General features: G+C 37.0%; 1 protein-coding gene and 1 pseudogene across 2 annotated transcripts; one reads left to right on the forward strand and one right to left on the reverse strand.

Moving 5' to 3' along the window:
• Positions 1 to 324: 324 nt before the first annotated feature.
• LOC131604120 (uncharacterized) lies at positions 325 to 1,929 on the reverse strand (annotated as a pseudogene).
• A 10,894-nt stretch (positions 1,930 to 12,823) lies between these two features.
• Positions 12,824 to 19,924, forward strand: LOC131601256 (uncharacterized). Of its 2 annotated transcripts, none has more exons than XM_058873029.1 (2): positions 12,824 to 15,117; positions 15,467 to 19,924. In XM_058873029.1, exon 2 carries the CDS (start codon positions 16,363 to 16,365, stop codon positions 17,920 to 17,922), a length of 1,560 nt encoding a protein of 519 aa, XP_058729012.1. In that variant the 5' UTR covers positions 12,824 to 15,117; positions 15,467 to 16,362; the 3' UTR covers positions 17,923 to 19,924. The 2 variants fall into 2 exon arrangements, with proteins under 2 accessions (XP_058729012.1, XP_058729013.1); XM_058873030.1 differs by having other exon boundaries at positions 12,824 to 14,567; positions 16,533 to 19,924.
• The last annotated feature ends 371 nt before the right edge of the window (positions 19,925 to 20,295 follow it).

The raw sequence follows: 20,295 nt of genomic DNA on the forward strand, positions 1-20,295 counted from the left end.
AAGGCAAAGTCAGCAAAAGCAGTTGAAACAAGGCTCGAGGCAGTTGACAAAAGAGTGAAACATTAAATGCAGCAGTACAAATAGTACAAACTAGGAAATACTAAAATACCCTTCAAACTAAACTTAACAGCTACGTTAATAAACTGAACTCTAGAACATCAGAAGTATCTACTTCCGATGAACAACCTCAGAAGCTTTATTGCTTTTGACTAACAACTACTTCTAGATTTTAAACATCAGAAGCTTTACTGCTTCTGAGCAACACCAGAACATCAGAAGCATCTTCTTCTGATTAACAACAACTTCTAAATATTGAATTAATCCTCAATAGGATAGGGGTCCAATTCTAAAAAGCCTCATCCATGATTCTGCCACACCAATCTCACCTAAAATTGATATTGAAAAATAAAATATATTTTCACCCTTGATCATAGCAATTGAATCATTTAACACCACCGTGTATTTAGAAAATCCACAAGAAATAGGTTTGGTAGGTGTTGTAATAACGACTTCTCCAGCCAAGTTATATAATTCCAACATCTCTTCTCCAAAATAATCTTCAAAGCCCCACGAATGACACATTCCACGAAACTATATTACATGACCAATATGATCTTGCCCCCTATTATTCCATGAGTAATTTCCCATTTCCATTTTAAGATTCCTCCAAGAATTATTTTTGAGGCTATAAATTTTCCATAATGTATTTTCATTTGGATATGTACTATTGATATCATAAAAGAAACAAAAATATCGAATCAACTTGTAGTCATATGTAACAAGGTCATAACCAAAATCATGAATATTAACAATGGTATGAATTATAGGTAGATCTTCAAAAATAGAGCCAGGAGGATATGCTTTTAAAATCGTACATTCAAAAGAGCCATAAGAATGACCTTAAATTCTCCCGTAGATAGGTTCCAGAGTACTACGTCATGGTAAATCCTACTGGTGTATCCTCTTCCACCGCCTTGATAAATACAAATTATGCCATTATCAGCAGAACCAAGAATAAAAATATCTTCTCGATACTCTTTAAACGGTGGAGGCCAATCTAATGTGAATTTATTCTCAAACTTTTCACCAGAAAGTAAAAATATATCAGCATTTTCATCATACCGATATTCTGTCTACTTTAAGAGGAGACAAAAATGTAAATTCTAGTAACACATGATGGATGTCGTATCGGATGTTATGACATCCACTTCAGAACAGATTATAAAATTTTACAGGAAGTAAACAAAAACAGTAAAGAACACAGATGATTGTTCACACAGTTCGGTGTACAACAACACCTAATTTGAGGGCTACCAAGCCAGGGAGGAAATCCACTATAAGCAGTATTAATTCAGAGCTAAGCTACCCATTTAAAACTCTTAACTTAAGACCTACCCAATGCAATTTCAATATAGTGCTAGACCTGAGTCCCTACTCACCCCCCCTCAATCACAACAGTGATAACAAACAGAAAACAACGAAAAACACATTGAAGACACACTTCAAACAAATCTTGATCTTGCTTACAAGCTTCAATCAAGAGACACTGCACTCATGCTTAAAAGCTTAGAGTGACACAAACAATTACAAATCAAAACACCCTATTCCAATAAAATCATCAAGTGACAATTGCTTGGATTACAGGTAACACTAACACAAACACACGTGAACACAAACACATAATTCTTCAAGTAAAACTTATGCCTTTGAAAGTAGGATTATCAGTCTTCATATAGTCAATAGTTGGGCCTTGGGCCTTCCAAACATTAGGGTTAACTAAGTTAACCTAATTTCCACATCATCTGGGTGTTTACTCATATGTTGTAGACGAGATATTTTAGCGTAAACCATACATCACAAAATATATAGTTTCCTAAATTGTAGCCTGAGATAAATTAGAAAACATAACAACTAAAATATAACAGTCATTGCTGTCAGATATTGATGTCATGACATCAATCATGACATCCAACAAACAACCGTATTAGCTCAACCATATAACCCTACAGAACTCTACACATAATGTGTCATGACTTTAGTCAAGACATCAAAACACACAGGTATGTTTTACCATAAAATGCAGCCAATATGAAAACATCTATAAACTCCCCCTTTGGAATTTTTTAGCTAAAACCACCTGTCACCACATCAGAGATTCCTTGCAGCAGAAAAGCAAACAACATAAACACAACACACAACCAAACAATCACATCTGCAGGAATAGCTAATACAACTACACAGTTCCTGATAACACGAAAACCTATCGTATATTTATCTTAATTTACATGCATTATTATTCTATTTTATTTTGTATTATGCCGGTATTTTTATTTATTTTCAGGAATTTATTTAATCGGAGCTCGCAAAAGGAACAATCGGAAAAAGGAGCTAAAATGGAGAAGAATTGTTTTAAAAGCCAATTAAATGAGGAGGTGCAGATAGAAGAAGAAAAAGGCTCAGAACACAAAGGAGGCCCAACACGCATGACTGAGCAAGCACGTGACGGAAGGCATATGAAGAAGCCTGTCGGTCGGCAACTCCCCCCTACACTGTTCGGCACCCCCTTAATTACTAGTGTGTGACGTTAGTCACACACCCATGCCCAGAAGACGTTGTTTCCACTCTCTGCCAATTTCTCCTCCGAAAGAACAACAACAGAGACGAAACAAACTCCAACACAAGATTCTGAGGCAACTCTATAAATACCCTTCAAGAATTATTGAGAGGGTTACGCATTTTTTACCCTAGTGCCGTCTTATTTTTCTTCTGCTATTTTTCAAGTTCTGTTCTTGTTTCCTACACACTTCCTACGATAGATTTCTACACCGAATATTCTATTGCGATTTAGTTTTCATTGTTAGCTTCTGAATTAATTTTAGTTTAGGATTCAGATTTATTTTCAAGAACTCAATTTCAGTACCGGATTCAAGAACCGGTGTTGCTCTGTTTCAAATTCAGTTTGCTATTTTAATTCAGGTTCATTAATTGCTTTAAATTATTATTGTCTGTTTATGTTAGTTAATAGATTTATGTCCGGATTATTTTTTACCTGCTATATCTGTTCTGTTTTATCTATTAAAAAATGTCCGGCTAAATTATTTTTATCGGTATGTAAGGTCACATAACCGAGGGAATTGAGTAACACTGTCGACATATTTCATTAATTAAATCTATTTATCTGCTATTAATTTCTAATGCTTAATTTAACTGTTTTTTAACGAGAGTTAAAAACAATAGAAGTTAGGATCAATAAAAACGAGAGTTTGAGTTTTTAACTGAACAATAGAAATTATACATTAACTTTAAATACAGCGAGAGCGCTTTAAGGTTAATTAGAGTTCATCGGTTTTTAAAAATCATTAAAACTTTATTTGATATAGCGAGAGCGCTCACTTAGGTTTAATAATGATATCGTAATCAACAAACACGAGAGTGTGAGAGGAAGGTTTTTAAACAAGTGATTTCTACAGAAAGAATATTTTAAATTATGATTCACGTCGAAAGTTTACTAGATCCCCGACGTTCGACTGTTACATACGGATTATATTCCCACCTATTTAATTCAATTATATTTCTTTTTAATTCCCCGTCTGATCAAAATCAATCAAATATTAGCCTTAGGTTTACGTAGTAACGATTAACTACACTAGGTCGATTTTTAGTCCCCGTGGGTTCAATATCTTTTAAAACTATGCGATAGACTGTGAAATTGCAGTCATAATCACAGACATACCCCCTTTTGTCGCGATCAAGCTTTTGGCGCTGTTTCTGGGGACTAATTTAGTCGACAATCGTAATTAACTGTTACGTTGTAGAGACTAAGGCAAACTAAAATTTTTTAATTCCCATTGTGCATGCCAAGTACTCCATCTCGAAGTGAAGACTTAGCACTGCCAATTCCCGAACCGTAGCGTTCTATCACTATATCACGTCAATTAGGAGGAACTCGCACTCTTGTTCCTACTCCTACCTCTGAACCGGTTGAAGAATCAACCATGGGAGAACAGTCGCGTCCTCTCAAATCTTACGTTATTCCTTCGCAAGCCTAACCTCACAATAGCATTTGTCGCGGGGAAAAATCGTATCTTTTTTCGGGATGAGACACCTGATGCCTTCTTTGGGCTCGAGTGCTCAAAAAAATGATTTTTCTTTTGTTTCGACCAAACTTTTTATTGTTTCCAAAAGAGGAAAAGGAAAAAAGCTGCAATAACCTTAAAAGTGGGGAGATCTTGGGTAAGAGGGTTGGTTATACGAAGGGAAGGTATTAGCACCCAACGTATCTATAGTACTCTATAGGTTTCTTTGTTTTGTTTTTCATTCTATGTTATGGTGGGGGTTCTTGTGAGAAAGAGGTGGGACCTAAGGTGTTTGTTTGATTATGCTCGCAAAGATCGTCGCGATCCTCTGCATACATATCCCTTAGAGGCAATCAGAGCATCTGTAGCTCGGGGTCTACGGGTGCTAAGGTTTGAATGGTTTGAGGGAGAAGTTTTGCTCGCCAAGGATACGACCTTGTGCCTACGTATTCTCAAAGGGATGTTGAGAAAGTCAGAGCAATCGTAGTTCCCACTTATTCTAGTGGAAGCAAAGGATAAGAGACAAGTGTCATCTTAATGCTAAATGTATCTAAGCTATATCATCACATACATCTATTTGATTTTTGTTTGAAAATCTTTTCATTATAAGACCTGGGTTGTGCCACTTACGGTGCTTAGAATGATAAAGATGTTTTTGTTTGTTTAACCAGCCTTGTGGCAAAAATTTCAATGAAGTCAGCCTTGTGACAAAAAGTTTTGATTAATCAGCCAGCCTTGTGGCAAAAGTTTGATTGATTAGCCAGCCTTGCGGCAAAAAGAAGTTTGATTAATTGATTGTTTGTGATGATATAAAAGAGATACTCCTAGCATATAGATGAAAAATGCCTAATCTCCTAGGGTATTTGATTTGGATATTGGGGATGCTTATAAGAAGCCCGTGGGTCCTTGTACGAAGCCCAAGAGGAGGCTATCAGAGGGTCCTTGCATTGTAAGCCCAAGAGGAGGCTATGGGAGGGACAATCCAGGGTCCTTGCATTGTAAGCCCAAGAGGAGGCTATGGGAGGGACCAGTCGTTTGTACAAAGGCCAAGAGGAGGCATGGTATAGTTGGTTTGAGCTCTTAGAGCGATTTCACCGGGAAACCATACTCTATGTCCTAACCTAAACTAATGGAGATTCTTTGCACGAAGCCCAATAGGAGGCTATAGGGAACCTAGTGTTGTACTAAGTTGAACAAGTATATAACATACACAAACACACGAACAAGTATGTACAAACATGGACAAACATGAACAAGTATGAACAATTATATATGTATGTCAAAGTGTGTGTATATAATGGAGTTTATGAAGGAAATATACCTGTAAGCATAATCCATTTGTATACACGGGGCTCGGGGCTTACACTCGGGGAGAGGCCCGTTGATTTTATTCAATAGCTATGTAAACTAATATTTACAAGAGAGGTTTGGGGCTTATACCTACATGGAGGCCCATGGTATTTGAAAATCATGGTAGATGGATATTTGTACAAGGAATGGGGCTTACACCTATATGGTGGCCCAAGTTGTTTTGAGAGCGATTTCACCGAGAAACCATACTCTTTGAATTCAAACAAAGATTTTTATACAAAAGATATGTACAAAAGAAATGGGACTTACAACTCCAAGGGAGAGGCCCATGTTTTATTTAATAAAACATGGTTGTTTGTTTTGTTAAAAAGACGAGATTTCATCGTTTGAAAACAGTTTGAAAGTTTTGTTTTTTGAAAGAATTTTATTTTAAAGAAAAGTTGTATAAAGAAGAGGAATGGGACTTACACTCTCTAAATGAGAGGCCCAATTGACTTTGAAGAAAACCCTAATTTTTGATCTTGTTATTCGAGGGTTTAAATCAATTTGATCGAAGTAAAAAGATAGGTATATTTATAATAAAAAAAACCTAAATTTATACAAAGGGGTGGGGCTTACACCATAAGGGATGCCCAAAATGTTTTGTAAATCAATTGATCAATCAAAAGATTTAATCAAGAGTTTTTGAAAAGAAAATCAAAAGAAAATGATTTGTCGTTTTTTGAAAAAGACGATCGTTTGTTTTAAAAATGGTTTGAAATTTTGAAAGAAATCAAATTAATTAAGATAAACACAAAGATTATACTTAATTAACACCTAAATGATTAGGGTTTGATCACAAAATATTTACAAATGATTAAGTTTGAAAAATCAAATGAAAAAAAAATATTTAAAGTATTAAAAACACTTAAAAATACATCATTTTAAACCTATATAAAAATGTATTAAATAAATATTTTTTTGTGATTTTTTGTGATATTCATAAAATATATATATTAAACAAAGAGTGTAAAAAATATGAAGTGAAAATGATGAATTTTGATTGGTTAAATTAATTGATGAAGTTGTGAAGAAATTGAAGGAAAAAAGTGATAAAAAATAAGCTTTTGGTCTCACCAGGGTTTGAACCCACGCCCTCTCTCTCACCAGCCAAAACTCTTGCCAACTGAGCCACGCTTGTGGCTTGTCATATATACGCTTCCATTTAATTATATTTTAAACTTAACATTTGAACTTTCAGAATCAAAAATGGCGCCAAGAACACACCTTCAACTGAATTTTGAAAATCTCCAAAACTGTGTTGTTTTGATCAAGTAAAGGGTCTATCTCACACAGTTTTTCACGAGGAACATGATGGTGCCCTCATAATTCATTTATTTTCACTCTAAGGGGGTCAATTTTCGCATGAACATGAAGAACCCTAAAACTGAATTTGATCGTGAAATGATATATGATTGATGAATTATGAAATTGATTGAGGGTTAATGATCAGTGATAGTGCAGAAACAAGATGGCAACTCAATTTTTCATTTATGATGTATGTATGTATGAATTTGAAGTTCATGAGGCTTACCTTCAAAAACGGCCAAAGTGGAGATTGAATTTTGAGCTGGAGGTGTTACAGAAGTTGTTGCTCGATCTGGACAGCTTCAATGATGATTATAGAACATGTCTGGATGCTTGGAGTGGATTGAAACCATCTGGATCATTCCATGGAACCCGATCTGCAGTAGAGCCAAGTGTGAATCGAGCTTGATGATTCTGAAGTTTTTGGTTGATGATGAGTGTTGGGATAGTTCATATGTGACATATATGAGGTGTTGGAAGTGTTAGTTTGGACATAAATGATCTTGAATGGATTTTGGCATGATAAGGCTCAATTTTGGTTCATGTGGAAGTGAGGTAGTGATTCTGAGATTTGAGGTGTTTTGGGATGTGTGGATGGATCAAACACATCATATATGATGTTTAGAAGTTGTTAGAACCATCACTTTGGCCAGAAATTCAAAGGTTTGGAGGTTGGAATTTCTACCTCTTTGAAACTTAAGAAACTTGCAATTCAAGAAATAAGAGAGAAAACCTATAATTGTGAGGTTTTGGTGTGATTTTGAATGGAGTTTGGACCTCTATTTACAGGCCAAGGTTTCTGAGTGAAGAGCTTTGCAAGTTGATCAAAGAATGGTGATTTGGCTTAAGAGTTAAAAAGGAATCTTTCACATTTAATGCATATGGTTAAAAGAGACTTAACCATGGTTATTTTGCCAAGCTTCTTATCTCTTTCCATTCTGATCTCAAACCAGAAAAATATCTTCCAATTATTGCATTGGTGTGTCATCACTTGTGTTATAGGCCATATAGTGTATGAACTTAGTGAAAATGGCTTGTGATTTCATGCATAATGACCTCTAATGTCAAAATTCAAAACCATAGCTACACTCCATATTTTTTCATGCTCTTGGACATTTTGGAAAGCTCATATTACACACTTCAAAACCCTAGTTGAAAGTTTCTTCAAGACCCTTAAGGAAATGGGTGAAAAAGATCCATGAACTTTGAAGAAAATGAAGTTTTAAGTGAAATGTTCAAAAGATACCAACTTTGAAGCTCCATATCTCTTAAATGGTTGATCTTATGGAAAGAAAATATATGTGACAAAGTTGTTCATTGGATCAAAATCTATAACTTTCATGTTGGAAGTTTTTTTCAGTTTGTAGGTGAAATTGAGTTATTCCCTTCCAAAGTTTGGAAAAAACCATTGAAAAACACTTAGAAAATTTTTCTAAGTATGAAAGTCAAACTTTGACTTTTTTATTCTTGATTGATTTTCTTGATTTTTCTTGATCAAATGACTTCATATATCATATATTGATGGACTTGACAAGGTAAAAAGAGTTTCAAAGGTTCGGTTAATATTACCGACTATCAGCCTTGTGATAGACATGTTAAATAATATAACCAGAACAAGAAGGGTTACCGACTACCAGCCTCGTGATAGTGGTTTTGAAGACATTGATCAATTATCAGCCGAGTGATAAAATGATCCTGGAGACTTTGCTAGGGAAATTACTGGATATTCAGCCTTGTGAACAGTAATAAGGCCCTGATTGTCAAATGGTCTTCATGATTGATTTCCTTGAGGAATTTCTTTTGAAAGAAACATAAACTGCTCAGATGATGAGGCTATTGTTTATGGTTCAATTTTTCTCGACTCTACTTGGTGGAATCGAAATTTGAATTTTTTGGTAAAGACAGGGTTCTAACCAAGACTGAATTGGAAAGAAACAGTCAAACAAGACTTTGGACCCATGAGGAATGAACTCGAATGGGGATTTCCTCCTTTGTTTTGAGAGGAGAAATTGAAGCAACCTTCTTCCACGAGGAATGATCTCAGTGGGGAACTGGAGAAAGAAGATGTTCTTTCTGCTTATGGGTGACAACCTACTTGGAGAGATGACACGCCCATACCTGTTTCTTTTTTTCTCTTTTTTCTTTTTCTTTCTTTTTTCTTTTTTTCTTTGAGGATAGATATATCCTAAACAAGTGAATATTGAAAAATGCAAGAATGCATAAATGATGCAAGTATCTGTGAATGATGAATGTCATGAATGTAGCATGCATGCTGACGATACTGACAGCGAAAGGAGTATATACTAGAGAGGGACCGACGTCGCAATTCAACCAGATACTTGACAAATGTTCTTCAACACGGTGTAGATAACACGAGTGATAAATGGTGTTGCGTGCTTTAGACTTCTCTGGGGAAGATAAGCATCTTTTCTTATTGAGATGGAAGAACTTCTTCAATGGAGATGGAAAATCTTCGTCACTGGGGATAAAAGACCTTCTTCACTGGGGATAGAAGAGCTTCTTCACTGGGGATAGAAGAGCTTTTCTTATCATAATCTTTGATTCATCTTATGGAGATAGCTGTTGATGTTTCCTTCCGTTGTTACAACTCAAAGGAAAACTTCGCTTTTATTTTGAAAAAGTGAAGTAAATTCATTTAAAACTTTTTTCTCTTTTTCAAAAGTGAATAACACAATTAAAGCGTCATTTTGAAAGCTAAAAGAAATAGAGATTGCAAACAAATGGGCACAAGGCTCAAATTTATTTAATAGGATGGAAATCACCTAAAGGCGTGATTCCATGGAGTATTTACAAAAGTTGGAAATGGTAATTATGCGGAAAAGGCTACATTGAAAGCAATAACCACTATTCTCCCTAACAACTTTTGAGTTCCAATTGTGCTTGTCGCTTCAGATTGGCGATGATTTGATTGAAGATCCTTTGATGAAAAAGACTCTTCTGGTGACGAAGTACGGACTGATGCAGTTACTTTGTCATAAATCCCTAATTTTTGCCTAGATTGCCCTTTCAGGTTTTCAATCTACCAGGATGAATTTTTTTCTGTTTTGTTGTCTCTAATTTTTGCCTGGACTGCCCTTTCAGGTTTTCAGTCCACCGAGACGCTCATTTTTGCCTAAGTCGCCCTTTGCGGGTTTTCGACTTACCGAGCTGTTCTTTTTTGTTTTTAGACAAAATATTTCTTGACCGCATCAGCATTCACAGGATGTGAGAGTTCATCACCATCCATGGTTGTAAGAGTCATGGCGCCGCCAGAAAATGTTCTTTTGACAACATACGGGCCTTCGTAATTGGGAGACCATTTGCCCCTAGAATCTGGTTGAAAAGACAAAATCTTTTTAAGCACGAGGTCGCCTTCTTGAAATTCTCGAGGTCGAACTTTTTTGTTGAAGGCTTGTTTCATCCTTGCTTGGTATAACTGTCCATGGCATAGAGCAGTCATACGTTTTTCTTCGATTAAGTTCAACTGATCATATCGGCTTTGACACCATTTAGCCTCTGATAACTTAGTCTCCATGAGGACTCTCATTGATGGTATTTCAACTTCCACGAGAAGCACAGCTTCCATGCCGTATACTAGAGAAAAGGGAGTTGCCCCTGTTGAAGTACGCACTGAAGTACGGTACCCATGTAAAGCAAATGGCAGCATTTCATGCCAGTCTTTGTAAGTGACGACCATTTTCTGGACAATCTTCTTAATGTTCTTGTTAGCGGCTTCAACGGAACCATTCATTTTTGGTCTATAAGGAGAAGAGTTATGATGCTCAATCTTGAATTCCTCACACAATTCTTTCATCATTCTGTTGTTCAAGTTTGAACCATTGTCAGTAATGATTTTGTTGGGAATACCATATCGGCAAATGATGTTATTCTTGATAAACCTCACAACCACTTGTCTTGTAACATTGGCGTAAGATGCCGCTTCGACCCATTTGGTGAAGTAATCAATTGCTACTAGGATGAAACAATGACCGTTTGAAGCTTTCGGTTCGATCATTCCAATCATGTCAATACCCCACATGGAGAAAGGACACGGAGATGAGAGAACGTTGAGTAGAGTCGGTGGAACATGGATCTTATCTGCGTATATCTGGCACTTGTGACATCTCTTCACGTGTTTATAACAATCAGATTCCATTGTCAACCAATAGTATCCTGCTCTTAACATTTTCTTGGACATTGCATGCCCATTTGAATGAGTTCCAAAGGACCCTTCATGCACTTCATGCATTAACATGTCTGCTTCGTGTCTATCCACGCATCTGAGCAAAACCATGTCGAAGTTTCTTTTGTACAACACATCTTCGTTCAGGAAGAAACTGCCAGAAAGTATCCTTAGAGTTTTCTTATCTTTGTTTGATGCCCCAAGCGGGTACTCTTGAGTTTGAAGGAAGCGTTTGATGTCGTGGAACCACGGTTTATCATCGATGACTGCTTCAGTTGCAAACACATAGGTGGGCCTTTCAAGGAGCGTAATTCTGAACTTAGGCACATCATTCCAGTGACTGACTTTGAACATGGAAGATAGAGTAGCCAAGGCGTCTGCCATTCGGTTCTGATCTCGAGGTATATGATGCAATTCAACCTTGTTGAAGAAAGTCAACAGACGTCTTGCATAATCTCTGTAAGGAATCAAGCCAGGGTGAAAAGTTTCCCATTTGTCTTTGATTTGGTTGATCACGAGGGTTGAATCTCCATATATGTCGAGGATCTTGATCCTTAAGTCAATGGCTTCTTCGAGACCCATGATACAAGCTTCATATTCTGCAATGTTGTTGGTACAATCAAATAGCATTCTGGCAGAGAATGGGATATGAGTACCCTCGGGAGTAATGATGACTGCCCCAATTCCATTGCCAAAAACGTTTACTGCTCCATCAAAAATTAGGCCCCATCTTGATCCAGGATCAGGACCTTCTTCAGGTAACGGTTCGTCACAATATTTCATTTTCAAGTACATGACATCTTCATCAGGAAAGTCAAACTTGAGAGATTGATATTCATTAATTGGTTGATGCGCCAAGTGATCGGCGAGAATGCTTCCTTTGACCGCCTTTTAAGCATGGTATTCAATGTCATATTCGGATAACAGCATTTGCCATCGGGCAATCCTTCCTGTTAAGGCAGGCTTTTCAAAGACATACTTGATCGGATCCATTTTGGAGATTAACCAAGTAGTATTGTTAATCATGTACTGGCGGAGACGTTTTGAAGCCCAAGCCAAAGCACAACACGTTTTTTCGAGCATGGAGTAACGAGACTCACAATCTGTGAATTTCTTACTTAGGTAATAGATGGCATGCTCCTTCTTACCGGTTTCATCTTGTTGTCCAAGCATACAACCCATGGATTCTTTCAACACAGTAAGGTACATGATTAATGGTCTTCCCTCAACCGGAGGAATCAATATTGGTGGTTCTAACTGGTATTCCTTAATACTGTCGAACGCTTTCTGGCAATCTTCAGTCCATACAACCCCTTGATCTTTGCAGAGAAGCTTGAAAGGTGGCCCACAAGTAGCAGTCATTTGAGAGATAAATCTGGAGATATAGTTCAATCGTCCGAGAAATCCTCTTACTTGCTTTTCAGTTTTTGGTGCAGGCATCTCTTGAATAGCTCTGACTTTGTCGGGGTCTACTTCAATACCTCTTTGGCTGACAATGAAACCCAAGAGTTTTCCAGATCTAACCCCAAAAGTACATTTGTTAGTGTCATACCCTAAAATTTGCCCTCCTAAATTTTATCTGGCGTATGTTTATCATTTCATTTTGCATCATTTTAAAATTTCAAAAATAAAAATAAAAATAAATATGCATATATATATATATATATATATATATATATATATATATATATATATATATATATATATATATATATATATATATATATATATCATATTATTTTTTCCACTTGCATTTTGGTTTTTATCCATTATTTATTTATTTATTGTTACTAAATTTTCATTTTTCTTTTGTTATTATTATTATCATTGTTTTTTTTATCATGTCCAAAATAGAATATAAAAAAAAGAGAGAATTTGCATGGGACCACCAATTGAAAGACTCACGTTTTGCGGCTACGGAATCACAATCCCATTCTTCCTAATTTGCACCAATCATTCATCAATCAAATTATTCTCATTGATTTAACCTACAAATCCATCTATAAAAGGATATGAGAAATTCATCAGAAAGGATTTTTTCAGCAGCCAAAAGCAATAGCGAGTGGTTGAAGGTTCAGGAAAAGGAGAATTCGAATTCAAGGTAAGAAGCTAATTCAAGGAGTTTGGTTGACTTAAATACATTCCTAGAGCATCACTGAGCATTGTTCAATCCTCACCAAGCCGTGAAACGCCCGTGATCGCAGTATACACGAATACGGTTTGCACTTTTTTTTCAAACGTCGATTTCATTGATTCTCGAGTTTTAAATGTAATTTGATTGCATAATCATGTTCAAAATCATGTTTTCAAACTCCTTGGATATTTTGATTTGAGAGTTGATGCAGGGATACTAACTTGCCATTGTTAGGTTTTTAGAGCTCTAATTTGGGGGTTCATGATACAAGGAAAATTGGACCTAACGAATAGCACCATCGAACTCAGAAGCAAATTTCCAATCGAACCATGGTTTTAACTCTGATTTGTATTGCATCTTGTTGATTTTGGAAATATGCAGGGGGTATAGTGACAGACGAATTCGTCACTGTTGGTCCGTTGGTAGAACTCTGAAACATTTTCAAAACGGAGAAGAAGAGGGCCCAGCGCGCGTTTCACTATTGTTTCCTTTTGTTAATTTGCTTATATTTTATGCGTGACATTTCTTAAACAGCAAGCGCGAATTGGCCTGGTGGTTATCGTGTTGAGTTTAACGCTTGGTGGTGTGCAAGGACCAGGGTTCGAGTCTGGCTTCTTGCAAAAAGTTTTATTTATTTTCTTCTTCTAACAAGATTGCAGATCATGTGCACATGGCTAATGAACGCTCACCGTATACTTTCATCCTGTCAACCATTAGATCAAGCTAGCTCCAGATCAAGCGTTCCAGGAGTGCGTACCCATACCATGCACCCTCACCCAAGCCACACCATATTATAGCTAAGTCTTTTTCTTAATTTTTCTTATTATTTTTTGAATTACACAAATACTTTTATTTTCTTTTTTTTTTAGTATAATTACTATTGTTTTTATTCTTTTATTTATTTATCTAAATAAATTAGTTTTATTTATAATAATATTATAACCATTTATTTTATCGAGAGTCCGAGTTTTCACAATCTTATTTGTAATTATTTTATTATCTTTATTTAAAATTCAGTATCATTTTCAAAATAAACCTTTTTATCAAATAAATAATAAGGATTATATCCAATAATTATTTAGTTGATATTTTGATTCGAACTTTCGATTTTTCCACGTAACTTTGATATCATTCCAATTACCTTATTATTCTATTAACTATGGCTAACTTACGCCCTAATCAGAGATTACGAAGATCGCTCCCTACACTGAAAACATTTTCTTTTGTGCCTTGCCTTTCAGGGTTATCAACATGGTTCGCTCCGACAACGCGCCTGATCAAAAACCCAGAGCTAAGGTTACCCCCGAGGCTTCCCGCCAACCATATCAGATCAAACTCGAAGCTAAGTGCTTTTTATTATTATTAATTTCACTATTCTTTTTACTTTCAAGGATAATAATGTCCGCTCCCGAACCGATAATGCGCTCACTCTTTGTTTTCTGTCTATTCCTTTGTTTCAGGGTTTGTCAATTGCCAAAGCTACGTCGTTGGTAACCCTAAACGCTATTTTATTTAGGTCTGTTATTATTACTTATGCCAAACCCTGTTGGGATCCGCTGGTTTCAATTTCCCCCTTCCCTCTATTGCAATTATTATTACTCTATAACTGCGTGGTTAGTAAGTGTAAGGAGTGCAAGATTGTAATTAACTTAGAATCACTATGTACAAGATAATATAACTGAATTAACCACGTGATTGTTGCACACACGCACGCTTTTGGGTAACCTCTCTGTTGCCTTGTTGCCTTGTTGCCTGTTGCCTTGTTGCCTTGTTGCCTTGTATTTTGTGCAGAATAGCCAGTCCCTCGAATACGAGGATACCTCAGCCATGTTGCCTCGATTAAAGGTCATGGTCCCTAATGATGCTGCTTTCGATACACTAACATGACCTCGACCCTCGAAAGTTTCCTACGGAAAAGGCTGAGGTATCTTCTGGTTGCCTACGAAAGGCTATTCTGATCCTTCCTCTTAGACTACCTGCCTCTCTATGGCATGGGTCAGTCTTTGAGCGAAGGATGCTTCGACGACCCTTCAACCTCCAAACGAAAGGCTTCCTGCCCTCTTATGGTAAGGATAGACCCTTTCATTCTGAAAGGCTAAAAAGAGACCTATCATCTAAGTTTAAGGTAATTGCCCCTAATTGCCTTGCAATGCTCATCTTTAATATTCTTTCTCACAATTCTTCGAAAACTGGCTACGCTCATTTACGAGCTAAAGTCCACTTTTTCTTTCATCTACCTTTTTTCTAAAAAACAAACGAGCAAGCAAAGCAATTAAGAGCCCATGGAAAACCATGGATGCAAAGGGTGCCTTACACCTTCCCTTTGCATAAATTACCCCCGAACTTAGATTTCCTTAAAGGTTAAATGTTTAGGATTCATCTTAAATGTTTTCTATTGTTTGCTTTATTTTTCAGGGGCGTTTTGGGAATTAACTGAAGGACGAATCCTATTCCCGGATTCAAGAACACTTAAGATTAGGAGTGGCATAGTCATAAGGACCTCTTTCACATATGTGGAAGATGAGTCAATATGAAGTTCACGCTTGAGTTAGGACTCCATAGCATATGCACACCTTTCTCAAATGAGGGAGGTCTATGTATGTGTCTGTGGGTGCGCCGGAGCTCAAGGACCTTTAGTTACCCTTAACCCATCCTGGCCTTTAGGAACGTAGTGGGGGGACTACTCTCGATAAATGTTAAGAACTAGTCGCTACCCGATGCTACAATTCAGGTAGGTTCTTTCTCAAAGTATCATTGCATGATGCGAATGTATCATGTCCGAGGGTGCTTTAGAAGGGCCGACAATTCTGGATAACTTGTAGAACCCGTTGCTGAAATTTCCTTATCCATAGAAATACCCTTGGGAAGGACACCTGATCAGACTCCATGCAAGCCTTAAGCCATAAATTGTGTGACTTTTGTGACTTGTTTGTGCTTTCTACTAACCCTTTGGTTTTCTTGCAGGTTTTTCTTGTGGGATTCACTCGTCCTTATTACCCTACGTTTTGTCTGATGCATTGCATTCACATGACATCATGACATCATAAGCATAACATGATTTAACTAACCCTTTCAAGGATCTTAGGAATTTAGGGCGCACAATTTCAGGTGCTCTTATTAAGGACTGAGTTCTTATCTAGGGGAAGAGGATTTATTTTCCTCTGGCCACATACCTTCCAATTCAAAGACACAGTATCTATCAAGGGGCAAGAGGATTTACTTTCCTCTAGCCATATACTTTCAAATTCAGAAGGATCCCGAATCAGAGGCGATGACCCACTCGATATGGTGAGCTCGATTCTCAAAGAAGGATGTTCAAAGACAAAATTCAGAATTCTTCAGACAAAGATGCGACCAAATCGTTTCTAATGTTGCTAACTAAATTCCTGAAAATCCTTGAAAACATTGCATTTGCATTCATAACATCGCATAACAGGTTTCTTACAATTGGTCTCTCATACCCAACCGCTGTTTATTTCAGTGAGAAAATGGATCTCGAACAATCTGTCAAGAATCTCCAAACTCAGAATGCTGAATTTCAAACTCTGATCCTGAACTTGTCCAAGGGGCAAGACGAGCTGAAAGCCCTTCTGACTAAGAAGGAGAAGAAGACCAAGAAGCCCAAAGGAGTGATCAATTTGGGAAGAAGGTTCAAAGGCCGTCCCAAGAGGGCTAAGGATGCTGAAATCCCTAAAGATGAGGAAGACGAAGAAAGAGATGATCTCAGTGTCAAGAACAATCAGGGAAGCCATGTAGGTTCTGATGGTGAAGAAGAAGAAGAAGAAGAAGACGAGTATCCTCAAGACGAGGATTACACTGATGAGAAGTATAGGCTACTGGAAGAGCGTCTGAGGAGTGTGGAAATTCAGAAGGTACCTGGGCTGGACTTTGAAGAATTAGGACTCGTTCCTGGGGTCGTTATTCCTCCAAAGTTCAAGACTCCCGCTTTTGCTAAGTATGATGGAATCTCTTGTCCCAAAATGCACTTGAGGTCTTATGTAAGTAAGATTCAGCCTCACACTGCTGATAAGAGGCTCTGGATCCATTTCTTTCAGGAAAGTTTATCTGGAACTCAACTCGAATGGTGCTATCAACTGGAAAGTACTTACATTCGTACCTGGGAAGATTTGGTTGTTGCTTTTTACCAACAATATCAATACAATTCTGATCTCGCACCAACTCGCATGCAACTACAAAACATGTCTATGGGCTCTAATGAAAGTTTCAAAGAGTATGCTCAAAAGTGGAGAGATTTAGCTGGAAGAGTCAAACCCCCCTTAACTGACAGAGAATTGGTCGATATGTTCATGAATACACTGACTGGAACTTTCTATAGTCACTTGCTGGGAAGTTCATCATCTGGATTCACTGAGCTTATACTGACTGGGGAACGTGTTGAAAGCGGTATTCGAAGCGGTAAAATTCAAGTGGCTACCTATTCTAATACCACAAAGAAAGTGCACAATGAGAGGAATGAATCTAATACCGTGGGATCAGTTGTAGCCTCTAATCAAGTGCTGGTACGACAAAAAGACAACCAGCGTAAACCAGATACACCCAGACGTCAATTCACAAAGATCAATATGTCACTAGCTCAAGCCTTACAACATCTGCAAAAGGCAAATTTGATCACTCTCAGGGATCCTCCTAAGAATCCTAACACCTCTGCTCCTAGTTACAAGCCCAATGCGAGGTGCACATATCGTTCTAACAGTCCTGGACATGACACAGAGAATTGTTGGCCATTGAAGAATAAGATCCAAGATATGATCGACGCTGGTGAAATTGAGTTCGACCCTCCTGCAACTCCTAATGTGATCACCACTCCCATGCCTAATCACAACAAGATTGCTAATGCTGTGGATGGCTAGAAGGATAGACTTTTAGATCATTAGATTTATTTTCATTCGCAATTTCTATTCTGTTTGTTTAAACATTCGAATTATGATAGACATTATATATTTTAATAATTATCATTAGTGCATTGCATATTTTTGTCTTGAATTATTTATTTCGCTATCACTAATTTTAAATTATGTCTTTACGTTGCATATGTTTTGTGATTTTCAACTCCTGCTAAAAGTTGTATACCTTTTTGAGGGAGGATGACGAAAACGATACCGCAACCTTATACAGTATGCTTTTGAACAGACTATGTTGACGATGTACACGCACTGTTTCAAATCCTAAACAGTGGAGATATAAGGATGTTAATCCCTCGTCAACCCCTTTGAGCCTAAGAAGTAGAAGTTTCTTTCTTGTACTAATCAAAACCCTTGATCATAACCTGGGGCAGGATAGTTCTCAGTTAATTTGGCTGTGCATTCTATTTTAAGAGAATCATTCAGTACACCTTTCAACAAAGGTTTCAATCACAAGCATTCATTCGCACACATCAAAGAAGTGTTGGAGATACCAATCAAAAGCCAATGATGGTTCATCAATCATTAAACAAGGCAGTCAATATCTTTCAAAAAGAAAAAATGATGAAAAAACACACATACAAAAAGCCTGCTAAGTCAAAAAACAAAAAAAAGAAGACTTAGGCATCCCGCTGACTGTAAGCTCAAAATAGACAGTTCAGGCAAAAGTTAGGGATATCAAAAAATTAAAGAAGAGAAGTCAATAAATTCCTGAACAACACAATGTTGTGATTACCAAAAGGAAGAAGTGACTGCCATCTCGAAAATTCTCTTTGCTTGTGAACCATCATCATTATCAAAGGTACAAATTCGAAAGTTTCTTGGAAACTGAATGCATAAGCTGAATTAACTGAGTTTAGGACTGAAGAACATCACGAAGAAGGGGGTGGGTAAAATAAAATTTTGAGCCTTTATCCTTTGTTTCTTAAACCGTGAACCAAGCCACGTTACAACCCTTGAAAGTCCTAACTGAAGCATGGTTAGTTCGAAAGCATATTGTCACCAAAAGGTATCCTGACTCCTTAAGGTTTATCACGAATGCTGAGTTGATGTTTTGTCTTTACGAGCATCAGGTTTTCACAAACATCACGTTGTTACAAATAGCATGTTTTTTACAAACATCGCACTTTTATATCTCTTATCTTAATGCTTTTCAAAAACTCAAGACAAACGTATGCATTGCATCTCATGAATTCATTATTAAACATATTCTGCTACATAATTTCAAATGTTAGCATCAGAATGAATTTGCACATGGCATGTCTAATGACTGAAAGTTATCCCGACAGACAATATTACTCCAAGAAGCAATGTCTCCTACGTATCCAAGGGGCATGACACGTTTTTCCCAAATCAATATGGGGCAATCAAGTCAAGATTAGAAGAATCTCTCAAAAGCCAAACAGTCAGGGACCTCATCCTAAGTTTACGATTACTAGGGGCATGTCACCTACAATATACACTTCATAAAGTCCTCGCGAGGCGAATCTTTCCAAAGTTCCTATTAACTAGGGCAAATCTATGCAAGTCCAGTTTGACATCTTGATCAATACTCAGTGGCGTGTCCTAATCAAATAATACCAGGGGCAACTTTCAAGACACCCATATCTCCCCACAGAGCCGGGTTCACAAGATCATATCCCCACAGGGTAATCATTAAGAAGACATCTTCAAAAGTTCTCGTCCCGACACAGATATGGATCCCCAACAGAGTTTACATCTTCAACACTGTCATTTCTCCAACACTTTGCTCTTCGCCAACATGGGTTACTAATACTTTTTTCCTCAATCAGGGTCCATCAAGTTGCTGATCATCCCCAAGCAAGAATCATAAATTCCCAGCTGAGCATCTTCAAGACAAGATCAATCATCAAAATTACAACGAAAGAAGGATTTATTTTCTCAAGATACTCCAAATAGCATAAATCATGTTCATACATCATATATCCTAGTGAACTCATAACATACATACGTCTCATGTCTCATTCTACAATCAAATGAATATTATCTTCTAGATATAGCGCAGAAATAATCAAGTCGACGATTTAATTCTGATGCTCATTCTAGATGGAGATTTAATTCTGATACTTAATTTTGGATTTCCTCCAAAGATAGTTCAAGAAATAATCAAGACGAAGATTTAATTCTGATACTTAATTTTGGATTTCCTCCAGAGATAGTTCAAGAAATAATCAAGACGAAGATTTAATTCTGATACTTAATTTTGGATTTCCTCCAGAGATAGTTCAGAGATAATCAAGACAGAGATTTAATTCTGATACTTAGTTCCGGGTATTCTCCAGAGATAGTGCAGAAATGATC

This window comes from Vicia villosa, linkage group LG5, assembly GCF_029867415.1.
Source record: "Vicia villosa cultivar HV-30 ecotype Madison, WI linkage group LG5, Vvil1.0, whole genome shotgun sequence".
NCBI classification, from domain to species: Eukaryota; Viridiplantae; Streptophyta; class Magnoliopsida; order Fabales; family Fabaceae; genus Vicia; species Vicia villosa.